General features: G+C 41.3%; 2 protein-coding genes across 2 annotated transcripts in view; one reads left to right on the top strand and one right to left on the bottom strand.

Annotated features, from left to right (window-relative positions):
* The window catches only part of LOC116247483 (uncharacterized), a 50865-nt gene extending 37277 nt beyond the window's left edge, over window positions 1–13588 (top strand). Inside the window, exon 5 of the mRNA XM_050075898.1 lies at window positions 13344–13588. The gene's annotated coding sequence lies outside the window, so the exon portion shown is untranslated. The remainder of the gene's footprint in view (window positions 1–13343) is intronic.
* Window positions 12165–18162, bottom strand: LOC116248242 (uncharacterized). The gene is made up of 7 exons (XM_031620911.2): window positions 17661–18162; window positions 16313–16468; window positions 16100–16227; window positions 15926–16005; window positions 13885–15591; window positions 13596–13767; window positions 12165–12975 (listed from the first exon to the last, which is right to left on the bottom strand). The coding sequence occupies exons 3-7, from the start codon at window positions 16179–16181 to the stop codon at window positions 12338–12340; spliced, it is 2679 nt and encodes an 892-aa protein (XP_031476771.1). The 5' UTR covers window positions 16182–16227; window positions 16313–16468; window positions 17661–18162; the 3' UTR covers window positions 12165–12337.
* Between the last annotated feature and the right edge of the window lie 2087 nt (window positions 18163–20249).

Genomic DNA, 20249 nt, shown 5'->3' on the forward strand with positions numbered 1-20249 from the left:
AGGATACTATGGTATCTCAAGGGAACTGTTGGAGATGGATTAGTGTATTGTAAAAGTGGAAGCTGCTGATCATGAATTAATCACATATACTGACGCTGATTGGGCTGGAGATCCAGACGAAAGAAGATCTATCTCTGGTTTTTGCATCTTTATAGGCAAAAATTTGGTATCTTGGAGTAGTAGAAAACAAAGAGCAGTTGCAAGATCAAGCACAGAAGCTGAATACAGATGTATGGCTGTAGGGATGGCAGAAGTGACTTGAATTCGACACTTGCTAGAAGATATAGGAGAAAAAATTAAAAGTTCAGTACTAATGTGTGACAACCAAAGCGCCATCAACATTGCTTTCAATCCTATACAACATGGCCGAACAAAACACATTGAGATTGACCAGCATTTTATCAGGCAGAAGGTGGAGAACAAAGAGATAGAACCAGTCTTTGTTGGAACTAATGAACAAGCTGCTGACATATTTACTAAAGGATTAACAAAGTATCGTTTCTGGTTTTCGGAGAGCAAGCTGTTCATGGTTCAAAACCATGCACAGCTTGAGGGAGGGTGTTAAAATCCAGCACATTCTCACAATGTTCAAAGTCCTTGTAATATGTGAAGTCTCTTAGGATTCTACGTTCTTGTAGAATGTGTTGAGGTAGTTAATGTCATTGTAATATGTGAAGAGTCTCTTAGGATTTTACGTTCTTGTAGAATGTGTTGAGATATTTAATATTGTAGAAACACACAGTGGAAGAGGAGAAAGGTAAACAAACACAAGATTTATGTGGAAAACCTCGGAACGAGGTGAAATACCACGGGGAAGCTCTAACCTAGGGGCAAAACCGCAACCCTAGGAGAGAGAAAACTTAATTCACTTAATCAACAATTACAATAAGTGATTAGAATAAAAGAGGGAGGAAGAGAGACCCGCCTAGGGAACCGAGCCCGTCCTCGATTCCCGTGCCCATGGGTACCGGGTCCATATCCGGACCCGGTTCCCTATTGCACGGTATTCTAACAAATATCATTGTACTATGTGAAGAGTCTCCTAGGATTCTACAATTGGAGACTCTTCGAATTCTGAATTTGAAATTATAAATAGGGCCTGGGCAGACCATCCTGGCCACGGCTTCTTCTCCTCAACCTCTTCTTGTTTTCATTCTCTCTCTCTCTATCTTCCTGCGTGAGTGCTGTTTTCTAGTTTCAGATATTGGTGCTAGATTTCTATCAGCATCCCCAATATGCATGATTAACAGCGGAACTCGTTACAGCCTCTTCAACCAACTCGTAGGATTATTTTCTCCATGTCCCTTCCCATCGAGTGAACATCACCTTGCATCATTCTCATCCATAGTGTTGTTTCGACGTCCTTAATAACAATACCTTCTATTGTTGCATTTCCCATGAATGATGGGTGAGTAAACATGTTCACAGTGGCACATCATCTAACTGCTTGCTGCTTGGAAGCATCATTTTTTATCCCACAAGGCTTTTACTTAATGTAACGTCCGACCCCAACATGCCTAGTTTAGATTCTAAAGCTACATTCAATAAATCAAATAGAAGTTTACGCTCCAAACTGCTATCGCTTGGATCCTGGACGGAACCCTGACGTCGCTTGCCTTTTTTCCTGTAAGACACCCCAACGTCCTCAAAAACCCACCTCCTAATAGGGGCAGAAATGGAATCCCACAGTGATGCAATCCCATCCAAACCCTCAAAAATACCAGCAGCACCAAGTACATCTCTCACATAAACTTCTGGTCCTCCTTCTAACTCCTCTTCTGCTTCTAGCTGAATAATATCCTCCTCTCTACCATCTTGTGATGCCACATCAGTCTCGTTAAAGCCAAGCTGGTCTATCTTCCGCTTCAAGTCTGTTGGCAAGAAACAGATTAGTGCCTCAAATAACACCAATTTCTGATGGCAATAATTCCTGTCCATGCAGAATCGTTTTACACATGAAGGGAAGCGTACGAAATGCCATCATATACCTTCATTTCATACTGCATGCCAGGCAGCCCAGATTGCATGCGATAATTTAACATGGTTATGGTCATAATAGATAATGGTCGACAAACAGTTTAATAATATGCTAGTATCCTATCACAAAAGTTGGCCGCCAATTCAAAGTGGATTTTGGGTTTCAATCTGGACATGTCCTATCATTTGTGGTTATGAAACATGGCTCACCACTACCATTACTTTTAACCCCAGTCTTTTGTTTTCTCCCTTTTTATGTTGAAACTTAAAAGGAAATCCACACCTGAATAATCTTTGGAGCAGCAGTACAACCCCTTGGTGTATACATTCAGACGACACCATGGATACATCTCCCACCGCTTGGTGTATGCTTTCAGCAGTACCTCTGGCTATATGACTACCTGTCTAATAGCCAGAGCCTCCACGCTTAAACTTTTGGTCATTCACTTAAAACATGTTACCTGGACTAGAAAAATGTCTGAAGTTAAAATGTTATCACTTGGGAAATTTTACGCATACCCTGCGGTAGGAGACTTGGAATCTATTCTAAATATAAAGGAATGAAATAATAGCAAATTCTTGCTTGCAAGTTCTGGTTTCTGGCAAGTGATGGGATGATCAAGGTCAAAGCAGTTTTGGTTCAACCAAATTCATCTACTCCTCTCTCCACTGATTGTATCCTCTTGCCAAAAAGCTTTCCTCTGAGAGTGAAACTATATCTCAAGCTTGATACTGTTCCTTTGAAGTTGAGTCTACTTTTCTTCTTCTTTCTTAGTTCTGTGGAAACATTATCAACCATTTCATGCTTCCTTCTGACATGGTCCCCTGTCAGAATCGGCTGATCCTCCAAGAGAAGCTTGCCAAATGCTGCTCCTGATACTGGAGCTGACATAGATCGGATTAGGTTCCTTGGTGACAAGTCGTCGTGGTTGAATTTTATTTCATTCTTCTACTCATGTCTGAAGGATCTAGCCTTCAGTCCAGCCATGTCTTGCATATGATTCATATGACGACATTCTTTCTTGCTTTTGAAAAGTCTGGACCTATTGGTAGTGGCCCTTCCTGGAAGATGGAAGTCCTTGACCCCTCCTTATCTATCTTATGCATGTCTGTGTCTGTCACCATTTAACACATTCCTCAGTCTTTCAGATAGGAACTTTCGAGTGCCTCTGTTAATAAGTTCAGGGGAACCTGGTGTACCAACCTAAAAATCACTGTTTTGTGACCTCATAGATTCTGACCTAAGTAAGCTCATATCTCTTGTGACATTGTCTCTTACCTGCTTCGTTATTTGCTGAGCAATTTCCTTTGGGTTAGTTTGCCTACAACAGAAGGAACTGATCTCATTGTTTTGTTGCTTGACATGTTTTACAGAATTGCCCATCATTCCAAGTCTAAGCCTCTCCTTGGCCTCTTTGATAAAATCCTCAATACTTCCTTCTTCTTCTTCTTCTTGTATGGCACTTTCCGGAAGAGATTTGGACTCATCACAGTCGTCAAACCTTTCAGGTCCAGGCTTTAGTATGCTTTTTTGTAGGTAATGCGCTAGTTTGCTGTTCCTCATATTCCACAGAATGAGTTCGATCATACTTAATGCTTCTATTACCATTCCACATGAAGAACGTCTCCAATTGGTTTCCTTGGTATAAGCTACTTTTATTGCCTTGAAATGAAAGTCTGTCTCTGTTTGCACGCTGGTCTCCAATCTGCTTGGAGTATAGTAGCCCATTTCTGGAGGCTTTTCATAAGTTCTATTTCTTTTAGCATCTGTATATCGAGCCAACTTTTCCTTGTTCAGACTTTCTTGTGCAATAGCTCGTTGATCATACCAAAATCCATTTCTAAGGTCAAACCCACAACCTCTTGAGCTTTCCCAGACTTTGGATGCCTGCCATGCTTCAAATTCCTTTCTGAAATTTTGTAATTCCTGCTCTTGGGGATGATCACCAACTAGAGATTTTGACAACTTTGAGCTGGTTCCAGAATCATGTGAGTTTTGTTTCTTTCTGCTAAAAAGTGCATCCCGTTTTTTGTCATTAAGTTCCCTTGGAACCATTAGTTCCTTAGTTACTGTTGATTTTCCTGAACTCAAACCACAGTTTGGTTCATATGTAGGTAATTTTTGAATCTGTTGGGAACTTATCTAGACCCGTGAAATGAGCTACAACACTGGGTACACTTTGTTTGATCTCAGGGATGTCTCCCTGTCTATCAATAGCTTCATGGGGGTTCTACTTTGATAAAGCTCAATTTTTGTAGATGGGTGCACAGCAGAAGCGTAGCCAAAGTATGTTCCTCATGTATTTGAGAATGAATTAACAAGATATCGATATGTTCCTCTTGTATTTGAGATTGAATTAACAAGATATGGATGTCACATAAAACTGCAGGTAGGGAAACTCTGTTCAGAAAAAGTGCTATTAATGAAGACACCAACTAACAAAAGACGAAGCAAGCTAAAAAATTAGCTTGTGGTCAGTGCATGCAGAGACTTGTTGGCCTTATGTAGACAAAAGCTACGGCAGCAGCCAATATCGTATTAAATTAGAGAGAGAGAGAGAGAGAGAGTTACTGGTATCTGTTGATTATTGGAAGAAGAAGGGGCGAGAGAGATAGAGGGAGAAAGTGAGAGAACGAGAGAGAGAGAGGGGAACGTTTTTCTTATTCCAGCACGTAACCCTAATCTCCTATTAATGAGACTAGGGTGTGTTACCAATTTTACAAAAATAGTCCACTAAACATAAGACAATAATTAAGTGAACCTATTCCAACTTTCTAATAATTCAGAAAACCACCCGACTGCTATAAGTATTTAACACTCCCCCTCAAGCTGGAGCATAAATATCAATCATGCTCAGCTTGTTACATCCTCTCAAGAAATCGCCAATGGGAAGAGCCTTAGTGAACATATCAGCAGCTTGATCTTCAGAAGAGACATGAATGGTGTCAATAACTCCTTCTTGTACCAAGTCCCGAACATAATGACAATCTACTTCAATGTGTTTAGTCCTCTCATGGAAAACAGGATTATTTGCAATGTAGGTTGCTGCTCTATTGTCACAGTACATCTTCATTAGGAGTGTCACAGAAATCCCCAATTCTAGAAGCACAGATTTGACCCAAGACATTTCAGCCGCAGTTTGGGCCATTGCTCTATATTCAGACTCAACACTAGATCTAGCAACCACATTTTGTTTTTTGCTTCTCCAAGAAATAAGATTCCCACCAACAAAGACACAAAAACCCGTAGTCGATTTCATGTCATCTACTGACCCTGCATAATCAGCGTCACTATATGCTTCTATGTCCACACATGATCCCTTTTTGAACCATAACCCCTTTTCCGGGGCTGATTTCAAGTATTTTACCACCATTAGAGCAGCCTCCCAATGAATTTTCTGAGGTTTTTCCATGAATTGACTTAACTTGTTCACAGCAAAACTGATATTAGGTCGAGTGATAGTCAAGTATAAAAGTTTCCCTATCAACGATCTGTAAGAACGGGAGTCAAAAGTTTATGAGTCATCATCATGAATATGAATTCGAGGATTCATAGGAAGTGTAGCCAGTTTGGCTCCCAATAATCTTGTTTCCTGCAAAAGATCAAGAACATATTTCCTCTAAGACATCACATTTACAGCAAAGGTGATATCAGGTCTAGTCAGAGTGAGATAAATCAGTTTGCCAACTAGACGTTGGTATCTCCCTTTAGCTTCTTCACACAACAGTTCCCCATCTTTGCTACCAAGTTTATGCCCAGCATCTATAGGAGTAGAGGCTGGTCTGCACCCCAGTTTTCCTGTCTCCTTCAGTAGATCCAGGGTATACTTCCTTTGACTAAGTACAAGAGTTGTACCTGATCTAGCAATTTCAATACCAAGGAAATACTTCAGCTTACCAAGATCTTCAGTAGATAGTAAACCCTTTAATCTTGCTATCTCTTCCTTATCATCACGTGTAACAATCATATCATCAACATAAACCAACAGTAGAGTAACTTTACTCTCTATTCTCTTTACAAACAGGGTATGATCTCCATTTCCTTGTTTGTAGCCATGTTTCTTCATAACAAGTCTGAGCCGTTCAAACCATGCTCGGGGAGACTGTTTTAGCCCATACAAAGCTTTCTTCAATTTACAGCATTTTCCAGGTTTCTCAAAACCTGGTGGCATGCACATGTACACCTCCTCTTCGAGATCTCCATTGAGAAAGGCATTTTTCACATCAAGTTGGCACATCTCCCAGTCCTTCAATACCGCCAATGAAATAATAACTCTAACAGTCTTCATCTTTGCAACTGGAGCAAACGTCTCTAAGTAGTCGATCCCATATTTCTGACTGAACCCCTTGGCCACTAATCTTGCTTTGTACCTCTCAATGTTCCCATCTGGTTTGTACTTAACAGTGTAAACCCACTTTGACCCAACCAAATGGGTTGCTTCAGGAATATCAACCACCTCCCATGTCTGATTTCTGTCTAAAGCTTCCATCTCTTCTTTCATTGCATGAGACCACTTAGTGTCACCCTGAGCCTTTGTAGCATTCTTGGGAATCACAACCACAGCCAAGGAGGATACAAAACATTTATAGTCAGTGCTCAATCTAGAGTAAGATACGAAGTTACCAATAGGGTGTTGGGTACATGACCTGACACCCTTTCTCAAGGCAATGGGAAGGTCCTCCTTTTCTTTTCCAGTTTGAATTTCTCTTCCAACATCTTGCTTCTGAACATGACTTGGATCATCCAAGGAAGAAGTAGGATTGGGATTCGGTGTAACCTCCTCATCATCAATCACCTTGTCAGTACAAGCTCTTCTCCTAGAATACACCTGTCCAAACATACGATTACCCTCTTGTTCTGTCACCATAAGATGCTCTCCCTCCTCCTGTTCATGTACCTTAGTAGACGTCCCCTCTTCATCTTTACCAAGCACCTTGGCAGCAGGATTCTCTTCACGCCTGTAATCCATAAAGTCTGTAAACTAAATTTCCTGAGTGGGAGAATACTCTTCCTTAGACATTAACTTCTCCCCCTGAAGAGAATTCTCACCAAAAAAGGAGACATGTTCCAAGAATGTGACATCTTTGGTAATGTGAACTCGACCAGTGGTGGGATCTAGACATTTATACCCTTTTTGAGTGGAAGAATACCCAAGAAAGATGCCCTTAATAGATTTGGGATCAAGTTTTTTCACATTTGGGCTATGGTTATGTATGAAACACACACATCCAAAGACTCGAGGAGGGAGGTGAAAAGGTTGACTATTCCCTGGAAGCATAGAGTAGGGAGAACGACCCTTTAGCACATGACTAGGCATGCGATTAATCAAGTAGACACTAGTAAGGATTGCATCTCCCCAATAGTATTTTGGGAGATTTCTTTGGAACAATATGGCTCGGGTGACATTGAGCAACTGACGATTTTTCCTCTCAGCAACCCCATTTTGAGGGGGGGTATAACTACAGGATGTCTCATGAACAATTCCCCTCTTTCGAAAGAATTCTTCAACAGTGAGACACATATATTCGCAAGCATTATCAGACCGAAATGTCTTGACAGAATTTCCATACTGGTTTTCCACTAGGAGGATGAAAGTTTCAATAATGTGAGGCACCTCACTACGATCTTTCAACAAATACACAAAGGTACACCTTGAATAGTTATCTATAAAAGTTATAAAGTACTGAAAACCACCACGAGAATGAATGCCCGAAGGCCCCCACACATCAGAATGAACCAAGGAGAAAGCTTTATTAGAACGACTATTTGAAATTGGATATGAAGCTCTAACATGCTTCGCAAACTGACACACATCACATGATAACATGGAAATGTTTAAACTAGAACATAGTTCAGGGAACAATTGTTTCAAAATCCCAAATGGGAGATGACCAAGGCGTTCATGCCAAAACAAAAATAACTGACGACACTCTTCTTTCTTTTTCTCTCTCCTGCTGACTGCTGACATAAGAGCTGTGGCAACACGTATAGGAAGCCGATATAACCCATCAGACTCCAAACCAATCCCAATCTTCTTCCCTGTCACCAAGTTCTACAAAACACAACGTTTTTCAGAAAATATAAGTTCACACTTCAGTTCCTTGGTAATCTTACTAACAGATAACAAATTTAAGGGAAGATGGGGAACATGTAAGGTATCGTGAACTAAAAAATTATTCAACAAGGAAAGACTCCCTTTTCCTGCCACAGAAATAAAGGAACGATCGGCAAGGGACACACGTTCCTTTCCCGAGGATAGCTTGTAGTCATGGAAAAGCTTGGGGTTGCCAGTCATGTGATGAGTGGCACCACTGTCAACAAACCATTCACCCATATAAGAAGTACCTTCTGCCCCTGAAACAGCCAATGCCTGATTGATCTTCACTTCATCTGGTGTATCTGCCTGACCAACATCAACCTTGCTCAAATATGCTCGCAGCTCACGAATCTGTTCTGCAGAAATAGAACCTTTCCCATCACTAAGACTTGTTGCAGACGATACAGGCTTCTTCCCACTAGAAGGTCCCAACAAAAATCTCTAGTATGACCAAGTTTTTTGCAATGTGCACATTTCCGGGAAGAATGAGGAGTTCCCACAGGGGCACGGCTAACATAGGCAGATAGTTCATCCCCCTTTCGTCCACTAGAGAGCAGCCTTCTCTGTTCTTCAGCTTCAACTCGGGAATAAACATCTTCAATACTAAATGATTCGTCAGAGTTAAGAATCTGACTCCTTATATTTTCAAAGTCATCATTTAGTCCGGATAAGAAAAGGAATATCCTGTTCTCCCATTCCTTGGTCATATACTGCATCTGGTCGTGAGGACACCTCCATGTAATATCAGAATGATAGTCAAGGTCCTCCCACTTCGATTTTAATGCTGCATAAAAGTTTGCAACTGAGAGAGCACCTTGTCGCAGGGCATACACATCCTTCATAAGTTGATACACAAGAACTTTCCTTTTCTTTTGACCATACATCTGCTCCAAAATAATCCACATATCCCTTGCAGTCTTCTTGCGAAGAATGAGGGTTTGGATATCCGGGGACACTGAATTAACAATCCAGGTTTTTACTTGGTTGTCTTCAAGAAACCATGTATCCCAAGCCAGACTATCTGCAGCAGGTTCGACCTTTCTCCCATTCACATAGGCAATGCGTCCTTGCCCAACAATCCCCATAGTAATTGCAGCAGACCATCGTGAATAGTTCTCCTTGGTAAGTTGAATGGTGGTAACTTGAACCGGTACATGATCAGTCCGCGCAGACAACATCCGGTAGATTGGTATTGACTAAGGAGGAAGACGAGTCAGCCATGATCACCAGCTAGAAGTGGCTGCCCAACAACACACACAGCAGCGGCAACCCAGAGGACAGCACTGGGCAGAGACGACGCAGGCGGGGAGAGTCAGCGGGAGCGGCGGGACGCGGCAATGGCAGAGGCGCAGCACAGCACGGCAGCAACGTCGGGTGGTGCGACGCAGTCAAGGATCAACGGCGGAAGCAGAGGGCGGCGCTTGGCAGCGTGCGCCAAGAACAGGCGACGTCGTGCAGAGGCGTCGGACGTCGGCGTCGGACGTCGGCCGGTCGTCGTGCGTGAGGCGTCGGTGTTGAACAGTTGAAAGATTCCGTTGGGCGATGAACAGTGCCGGGGGCCTCCTTCAACACGATCAAACGATCAAGCAACAGTAACGCCGGAACTTCACGGCTCTGATACCATGTTGTGATAAAATATGCACGGGAGTAGAAGATAGCACACCAAGGTAACGTGGAAAACCCTCAACACGAGGGAAGAAAAACCACGGGTGAGGAGGTCTGGTGCCCACTAGCAGCCAGACACTCTCTCTCTTAGAAACTTCATTACTCTTAAGATTAGGGTTTACAGAGATATAAGTAGTCCTAACCAGGACAAACCGGATCGGGTACGGATCCGGACCCGTACAACAAAACCCGTCAACAATATTCAGAGGGAACATAAGAGAGACCTATGTTTTTCTGAAAGAACTCTTCACGAACATAATGGTAGTCCATCTCTCTATGCTTTGTCCTTTCATGAAATGTGTGGTTGCTAGCAGTATAAATGACATTCTTATTGTCACAACAAAGCTTGACAGGATCCACAAGATGAAGGCCCATATCTTTCAACAAACTTTTGACTCACACAATCTCCATTGTCGTAGATGTCATGGCTTGATATTCAGCTTTAGTTGATGATAGAGACACCTTGTTCTGTTTCTTGCATGGCCAGGAAATTAACGAGTTACCTAAAAACACACAAAAAACCAGTGGTGGAGTGCCTATTATTGGGATCTACACCCCAATCAGCATTGGTATAAGCAACTAACTCTAATGTAGAGGAGGAAGATAAGAAAAGTCCTTTCTTGATTGTGTTCTTCACTTATCACACAATCCGCATTGCCGCTCCCATGTGTACTAAAGTGGGCTTTTGTTGGAATTGACTTATGACATGAACTGCATGAGCAATATCTGGCCAGGTGATAGAGAGATAAGAGAGAGCACTAACAATTTGTCGAAAAAGAGTAGGGTTCTCTAATATCTCTCCATCATCAATGAACAATTTATGATCTTCAATGATTCTTTGGATTATTTTACCAAGAATATTGATATAAATATTTGAATCATGGATTAGAATATTCCAACGTTGGATAATTGTCTTTGATGTTCCCCATTCAAATACTTTATATTGAATATTTCATATGTAATAATTGTTCATTAAAAATTAAAATCCTTCTCTTTGGGACAAAGATCATTTTCATTACTTATGACCTTCAACTTGTTTATTGGGATGTTTAGGAGATCGCCCACATGATGCCCAAAAGTGGATTGTAGATCTCGATCCTGGACTTAAATCCAATACAACATCTAAATAAGATCATATTAGACCTGTGATTTATACTCTAGTTGCAAACACCGAAAACGGACCGATTAGACCCGTGGTCGGGACCCATGTTCTGAATTTAATCATCTATAACGGATCAGATGAGACCCTTGATCCAAATTCAACATCTTAATTGAATCAGATTCAGTCTCTAATCCAAATCATTGGTCTCAAATCAAAATCTAACACCTAAGACGGATCAGATTAAACCTCTGATCCAACGGTAGAGGGGCAGGGTTTGACTTTGATCCAGGGTCCTGATCTCAAAAATTTTGTAGTCCCAAGCTTTCGATTAAACTCAATTACTTCAAGTACAAGCTTCATGTGTATAGGGTATCCCCACCAGTAGACCTTTCTTGATGTGGGAGTACAGGTCATATTGTTTGGCCATGCCTGAAGAATGATATAATCACATGTCGGGCCTATGTGAAATGTTGTCCCTGTATAATCTCCATAATTCATATGCTTTGTCGAATGATTGCCTCCATTCCAGAAGGTAGTCATGGTTTTCCTAGGGATAGATCTGAAAGCATACGTCCTTGACAGGTTAGCCTGAATTATGATGGCTGGATATGGTCTGGCTTTAGGAGTATAAACTATAAATAAATATCTATCAACAGCCAGACTCTGGCTATGAAATAGGTAGTAGAAATGTTTTGGGTATTGTGTTTTGTTGGTTGGAAATAGTGGCGGAGCCAATATTTTTTTGGTGTAGGGCACTTGAGTTGGCGATACAAGTTTGGTGTGGGCATTGCATATAACTTTATGTCAAGGCTATGTGAACTTGAGATATTGTAATAGGATTTTTGATGGGCTGGTGTGGGCCACCGCCAACAAGTAGCTCCGCTCCTGATGGAAAACAGAATGTTAATGATCTCGAAAATGGTTCTTATTTTCTTGAATAAAATATGGTCTACGTGAAATCCAGGCATTCTATTAACCCATGAGAAGCTGGACTCCGGAACCGAATTATGTGACAATTCATTGGAACTGCCAAGCACAAATTCATCTATATGAGATCAAGTACACATGTAGATTTATCTATTACTCTCCATGAGCAGATACTGAAGATATTGTAATGCTCATCAGCAGCAAAAATTAGTTACCTATCACCTACAGGATTAGATTTCACATAAGCAAGTTCTAAACTCTGGCAAGGTGGCAAGGATTAAATGATAAGCTGCACTACGTTTTTACTGCTAGTATTTTCATGTCATGAACATCCTTTGGCAGACTGATATATAGGTCATCTGACAAGCCATGAGATGCAATATTAGAAAGAGGACTTCAGTTAAATTGCATTTATTTATTAACATTTGATAAAAAATTACAACATTCATTAATCACCGGAAACAATTGATTAAACAATCAAACTTATAGGACTCTCTCTCTCTCTTCCTCCCCAACGCAATTTATGATCTCATGGGGTGGGGGGTAGCATCCCCAATACCATGCATGATTAACAGCAGAACTCAATTACAGCCTCTTCAACTAACTCATTCAGGATAATTTTCTCCATGTCCCTTCCCATCGAGTGAACATCACCTTGCATCATTCTCATCCATAGAGTTGTCTCAAAGTCCTTAATAGTAATACCTTGTATTGTTTCATTTCCCATGAATGATGGGTGAGTAGACATGTTCACAGTAGCACAGACATCATCAATTAACTGCTTGCTGCTTGGAAGCATCATTGTTGATCCCACAAGGCTTTTACTTAAAGTAACGTCTGACCCCAACAAGCTTAGTTTAGATTCTAGAGCTTCATTCAATAAATCAAAGAGAAGCTTACGCTCCAAACTGCTATTGCTTGGATCCTGGATGGAACCCTGACGTTGCTTGCCTTTTTTCCTGTAAGCTTCTTCAACGTCCTCAAAAACCCACCTCCTAATAGGGGCAGAATTGGAATCCCACATTGATACAATCCCATCCAAACCCTCAAAAATACCTGCAGCACCAAGTACATCTCTCAGATAAACTTCTGGTCCTCCTTCTAACTCCTCTTCTGCTTCTAGCTGAATAATATCTTCCTCCCTACCATCTTGTGATGCCACATCAGTCTCGTTAACGCCAAGCTGGTCTATCTGCTGCTTCAAGTCTGTTGGCAAGAAAGGGGTTAGTGCTTCAGTTAACACCAATTTCTGATGGCAATAATTCCTATCCATGCAGAATCATTTTACACATGAAGGGAAGTGTACGAAATGCCATTGTATACCTTCATTTCATGCTGCATGCCAGGCAGCCCAGATTGCATGCAATCATTTAACATGGTTATGGTCATAATAGATAATGATCGACAAACAGTTTAACAATATGCTAGTATCCTATCACAAAAGTTGGCCACCAACTCAAAGTGGATTTTTGGGGTTTGTCCTATCATTTGTCGTTATGAAATGTCGCTCAGCACTACCAATACATTTAACCCCAATCTTTTGTTTTCTCCCCTTTTTATGTTGAAACTTGAAGGGAAATCCGGACCTGAATACTCTTGGGAGCAGCAGTACAACCCCTTGGTGTATACATTCAGACGACACCATGGATACATCTCCCACCCTTGGTGTATATATTGGACTTGAAAAATGTCTAGTGAAGTTCAAATGTGATCAATTGGGAATTTTTACACATGCCCTGCCGTCCTCTCTCCAATGTGTCATTCATATGGGAAAGTAAAAAAAGGGGGTAAGCTTTTATATTATAGTAGCTTGTCTTGTATCTGACCTTGGAGGTTAGAACTGATCTCTTGGAAGGCATCGGACACGGAAAGATCTTCACTGAAAGGCACATCAAGAGTTGAAACTGGGCTTGTATGATTCGTCAGGCCACTGAAGAGTCCCTCTTGGCCATCACTGCATGCAGAAGCAGGGCTTGGTGGTACCTCGGTTGAGTTTTCCTTCACAAAAAAAAAAAAAAACAATTTTAGCTTTTTTTTTATATATATATATGAAACATACTTCTCTGGTGCAATCTATTTTAAATATAAAGGAATGAAATAATAGCAAATTCTTGCCTGCACGTTCAGATTTCTGTTAAGTGATGGGATGGTCAAGGTCAGAGCAGTTTTGGTTAAGCCAAATTCATCTACTCCTCTCTCCACTGATTGTATCCTCTTGCTAAAAAGCTTTCCTCTGAGAGTCAAACTATATCTCAAGCTTGACACTGTTCCTTTGAAGTTGAATCTACTTTTCTTCTTCTTTCTTAGTTCTGTGGAAACATTATCAACCATTTCTTGCTTCCTTCTGATATGGGCCCCCGTCAGAATCGGCTGATCCTCCAAGAGAAGCTTGCCAAATGCTGCTCCTGATACTGGAGCTGACATAGATCGGATTAGGTTCCTTGGTGATAAGTCATCGTGGTTGAATTTTATTTCATTCTTCAAGTCATGTCTGAAGGATCTAGCCTTCAGTCCAGCCATGTCTTGCATGCGGTTCAGATGACCGACATTCTTTGTTGCCTCTGAAAAGTCTGGACCTATTGGTAGTGGCCCTTCCTGGAAGATGGAAGTCCTTGGCCCCTCCTTAGCCATCTTATGCATGTTTATGTCTGTGTCACCATTTAGCACATTCCTCAGTCTTTCAGATAGGAACTTTCGTGCATCTCTGTTAATAAGTTCAGGGGAACCTGGTGTACCAACCTGAAAATCACTGTTCTGTGACCTCATAGATTCTGACCTAAGTAAGCTCATATCTCTTGTAACACTTTCTCTTACTTGCTTTGCTATTTTCTGAGCAATTTCCTTTGGATTAGTTGGCCTACCACAGAAGGAACTGATCTCATTGTTTTGTTGCTTGATATGTTTTACAGAATTGCCCCTCATTCCAAGTATAAGCCTTTCCTTGACCTCTTTGAGAAAATCCTCAATGCTTCCTTCTTCTTCTTCTTCTTCTATGGCACTTTCCGAAAGAGATTTGGACTCATCACAGTCGTCAAACCTTTCAGGTCCAGGCTTTAGTATGACTATTTTTGTAGGTAATGCGCTAGTTTGCTGTTCCTCATATTCCACAGAATGAGTTCGATCATACTTAATGCTTCTATTACCATTCCACATGGAGAACGTCTCCAATTGGTTTCCTTGGTATAAGCTACTTTTATTGCCTTGAAAGTCTGTCTCTGGCTGCACGCTGGTCTCCAATCTGCTTGGAGTATAGTAGCCTATTTCTGGAGGCTTTTCATAAGTTCTATTTCTTTTAGCATCTGTATATCGAGCCAACTTTTCCTTGTTCAGACTTTCTTGTGCAATAGCTCGTTGATCATACCAAAATCCATTTCTAAGGTCAAACCCACAACCTCTTGAGCTTTCCCAGACTTTGGATGCTTGCCATGCTTCAAATTCCTTTTTGAAATTTTGTAATTCCTGCTCTTGGGGATGATCACCAACTAGAGATTTTGACAACTTTGAGCTGGTTCCAGAATCATGCGACTTTTGTTTCTTTCTGCTAAAAAGTGCATCCCGTTTTCTGTGGTTAATTTCCCTTGGAACCGTTAGTTCCTTAGTTACTGTTGCTTTTCCTGAACCCAAACCATAGTTTGGTTCATATGTAGGTAATTTTGAATCTGTTGGGAACTTGTCTAGACCCATTAAACGAGCTACAACACTGGGTACACATTGTTTGATCTCAGGTTCCTTTGATATCTCCCTGTCTATCAATAGCTTCATGGGGGTTCCACTTTGACAAAGCTCATTTTTTGTAGACGGGTGCTTCACTTGGTAAGAATACTGAAATGTACAGAAAAGTTAGGTACTGTAAAAATTATTTTTTTGTACACAGCAGAAGCGCAGCCAAAGTATGTTCCTCATGTATTTGAGAATGAATTAACAAGATATCGGCATGTTCCTCATGTATTTGAGATTGAATTAACAAGACTGCAGGTAGAGAAACTCTGAACAGAAAAAGGGCTATTAATGAAGACACCAACTAACAAAGACAAAGCAAGTTAAAAAAATAGCTTGTGGTCAGTGCAAGCAGAGACAAGTTGGACTTACATAGAAAAAAGCTACTGCAGTAGCCAATATCACCTTAAATTAGAGAGAGAAAGAGAGATAGAATTACCGGTATACTTTCATCCTTAGAAAATAAGCTCTGGGATGCATCCAATGGGAGCTCTAAGCTGTTTCTTGGAGCTTCCGGCCCTGGATGTATGTTCCAATAATACCAAAAAATTAGCCAGCATAAATGTGTTCAGGCATGCACACATGGATGCTACTGAATCATTAAATTTCTCACCTTCGAAATGTCTTGCATGCATCAATTGCTTCCCTGATTTGCCAGTTTGATTAAGGTCAAAAAAATGTAGTATGGCCCCCATTTACTGCTCTCACTTCACAACCCGGGCCTTAGTTGGACTAGGCTTTCTGGTGAACCAAATTATGGAGTTAAAATTGCAAAACGCAATGGAAGAAAAAAAAGTTAGGAAAGAAACATTTATATGGATAATACCTGGACATGGAAAGCTCTGTGTTTCTGTTGGATAAGCACAGGCTTCACATATATGGGCCAGCTGAGGCATGATTCAGCAACAAGTTGTTGACCAATGGTTGATTAGTGACCGACCAAAGCAACTCTGCCATCACTAACCACATGTTCTCCATACATCTGCAATCCATCACCATCTTGTCAAGATGAATTACAACTTTTAGTAAGCATGTTTATTCTGTAAAAGCAAATTTGACCATGCTGTTTATCTGGATGCATCACACGATAATCGATATACATGGCCTTGGCAAAAGAGACCAGAGTCGGCCAATCTGAACCCATTTCAGATAGACAGACAGTTTTGGTTGGGATTCTATGTAGACGTTGCCACGTCTCGCTTATTTGACAATGGAAGTAGGACTGGGAGTCGAATTCTGATTTGGATGGTAAGTGCAATAATGGGTTTGATTGTTCACATGTAAGTGGATTTATTTGAAACAACTTACTCATGGATCCAAATCTGATTGTCAGTTACACTTTTGTACTAGAAAGAAACCTAATCCCGGCATAATCCCCCACAATTGCATGAAAACTACAATGTATTTGTAATTTTGTAGGTTGTGATTTGAAAATAGCTTGTACAGTGGCTAGAAAATCAATTTAGCGGACTGTACTCCAGAACATGCCACAATTACAGACAGCGGATGCAAGTCTGTCTCCGTGCTTCACTGGGTGCATCTACTCCCATCTATCGGATAATCGTGACGAAAAGCTCAATTTGCTCAGCAAACCAAATGAAGCTGCAGGTACAAACTCCAGGAATTCCCTTGATCATCAATCTCAAACACAACCCATAAAGAGCTCCAAAACATTCGAAGTTTTACAAGATATTCACACAGTAAACAGAATACGAACAGAACCAAATCACTTTTAGCGATTCACCAAGAAATTGACCAAACCATCATATGACACCCATACAGAGCCCCGGATTAGCTAAAATTTGACGAAAGCTTCTACAAATTGGCCCAAAAAACCGCCACAGAAAGCACCCAAGCGAAGCTTCAGAAAAATTTTCAAAGTCTTGACAGCAACAATAAGATCAAATTAAATTACTTTACCCAAAGAACTTCAGCCACCATACTGAGCCGCAGAACAGATAAATTGATAGCATAAACCAAATTTCTAACAAACACAACCATCCAGTGCCTGGTCGGCATCGGCGTCAAAAGGACAACATAAGTTTCCATCTTCATCCATCATACTGCAACCAACGACCCAACATCCACATAACACAAAAAAAACGAAAATCGCACAGAGCCACCAGAAAATCCAAAGCCTACAACACCATGTCAAGTGCCGCTAAAATTCTCACCGTAGCGCGCCGAGCAACGGCTGGCGAAACCATAGAGGCAGAGCAATCGAGAACCTGAAAGATCACGTCACAGAAGCAGCAGGGATGGAAGGGGGAATTGCTCTGCTGATGCATGGACCGGATGGTGCTGTTCGACCGGAACAGAGAAACAAGGGACCCTTCAATCTCGTAATAAAAGGAAAAGGATCAAAAGGGGATTGGGGCCATGATTTGGCCATGGCCGCCGAGTGCATGGAAGACCCTTTTTCAGAAAATTTTTAAATTGGAAAGGGCGTTGGGAGGGCATTATTTTAATGGCGGGAACAACTCAGAAAAGGGTGCCTTTCCACCACCCTCCCTCTTTCGCCGTCTGCTTGGTGGCCTTGTTTTTAAAATTATAGTTCGTTGCAGAACATTCACGCCTCCTACGACTACAAGTCACTGCAAATTGCCGTTAAAAATTTTAGCTGTTTTGCACAACCTTTTGGGTGGGTCTCAATCTGCACCTTATTTACTCCACTTGGTCGATCTGTCAGCCGAGAGACTCTTAACGAGCTCTAACCTTGATTTTGCTGCCATTAATGAGTCGGCGACTTCTCTGCAACTTCCTTTATTCGTTGATTTCTCTACAATGGTGAAATAGTGTGGCGCCTTAAAATTCAAAAGAAAACTGTTACGATTGTGCTTCTAGTTCCACTATCTGGGGGGAAAGAAGAATGCAACGAACTCAAAAAGGGAGGCAATGGCAATCAATTTACCTAGTAAACAATGGTCAACTAAATGATTGTTGTACTAAACGTGCATTTAATAAACTTGCCATGATCTGCCCACAAGGAACCGTTGCCTCAAGATGAGGATTTAGACGAATTCTAGCCTGGAGACTATGAAGTTTTACTTGAAAATAATTATTTAATCGATTTTACAGAAATCAGATTTGGACTCGGAGCTGCCAAAAAAATAATAAATATCTATGTTTTGAAAGAAAAAACTAAATGTAAAAACGTAAAAAATAGTTAAAAAGAGAAAAAAAATTGTGAATAGTTACAAATACTAACGACGACACGCGGCTCTCCTCCGTGGTGGTTCGACTCAGTCTGATTTTTATGACATTGGTATTGAGTAATTGAGGTAAACTTTCCTTTCTATGGAGAGCTTGTTCTTTTTCTTGGGGCTTCCAATAGTGTCTTATATTTAATGACCATAGCAAGCTTAATTTTAGACGTGATGGGGTGTATAAAGAATAGTAGTAATGCTACTTATGATATTTTAAACATAATTTATAGGAGTAACAACTCAAATTCGTTAGGTGGCGTTTCGCAAAGATGCGCTTTAGTCCACTAGTTCAGGTTTGACCCAGGCAAAATGGATTGTTTCGGATCCCGATCTCCCATATCCAATACTAGCACCCACTTCTAGGCAGATCTGGTTGCTGACCTGCGTATACCGTGACCGGAGTGAATCGGATCAAGGCTTCAAAAGAAGCAGAAGCAGAGCCAGACATGAGATCCAGTTTCTAGGCTTGGATCCACATTTCATTTTGATTCGTTCCCAACTAAGATTCGAAGCAAGATCTGGGATTCTCTACAACTGTCAGTTTCAGGATGTCATGCAATACTATTATTTCAGCTTCTGTAAGGTTGAGTTTGATAGTCTCTGATCTTAAATTTATTGCTGCATTAAAATGGGTCTTTTGGAAGGTCCTGTTTAAACTGAGGATCTCAATAATGTAAATCTTAAATCCACATTATATATAGGATCCGACCTTAAATCTGTGGAAATCATCGATCCACGGTGAAACAAAAAGACAAGCTCAGGTGTAAAACGGGTTTGGACCTTCAACCCAGTCGAGCTCCATGTGAAAAAATAAAGATCCATTTATTTTTCAATTATTTCAGTGAAGTGTCAATGGGTCCAGGACCTGTTTAAAGGGCATGCCTTTACAGCTCTAACTGACGATGAGTCCACTTTTGGGTGGACCCGGTTCCACTTTGATTCCTCATAAGCCCTGTTGGTTTCCAACCCTTATGAGATGTTGATGGCCGTCCTTATTCATCACATGCACCTCCGTGGATTGGATTAAGGACGCAAAAGGTTTTGGGTTTTGAGACAGCCAAGTGCAGCCTAAAATAACAAAAACGCCCTTATTTGATCCGATCCATTTCAAGTTCAGATTAGGTATCTTTGATGCATCTCCTGGATCTGGAGCACACAAAAAATCCAACCGGTTGAAATGGGTAGAGAGAGGTTCATAAGAAAATTTTGCTCCCATACAAAGTCTCCATTTTAATTTGAATGTCTCGCAATGGCTCCAGACTAGGCCTGGGCGTCGGGCCGGGCCGCCGGTGGGTACCCGGGCCAGGAAAATCGGGTCTGAGGCACTCCAGACTGGTGCAATGGCTTGAGTCAGAGGATTGAGTCAGATGATGGTAGATAGTTACTGAGTGTTTCGAGTGTTAGGAGCGAGGCCTGGGCGTCGGGCCGGGCCGCCGGTGGGTACCCGGGCCAGGAAAATCGGGTCCCAGGCACTCCAGACTGGTGCAATGGCTTGAGTCAGAGGATGGTAGATAGTCACTGAGTGTTTCGAGTGTTAGGAGCGTCAACTTCTTATAT

Source organism: Nymphaea colorata, chromosome 2 (assembly GCF_008831285.2).
Source record: "Nymphaea colorata isolate Beijing-Zhang1983 chromosome 2, ASM883128v2, whole genome shotgun sequence".
In the NCBI taxonomy this organism is placed as follows: domain Eukaryota; kingdom Viridiplantae; phylum Streptophyta; class Magnoliopsida; order Nymphaeales; family Nymphaeaceae; genus Nymphaea; species Nymphaea colorata.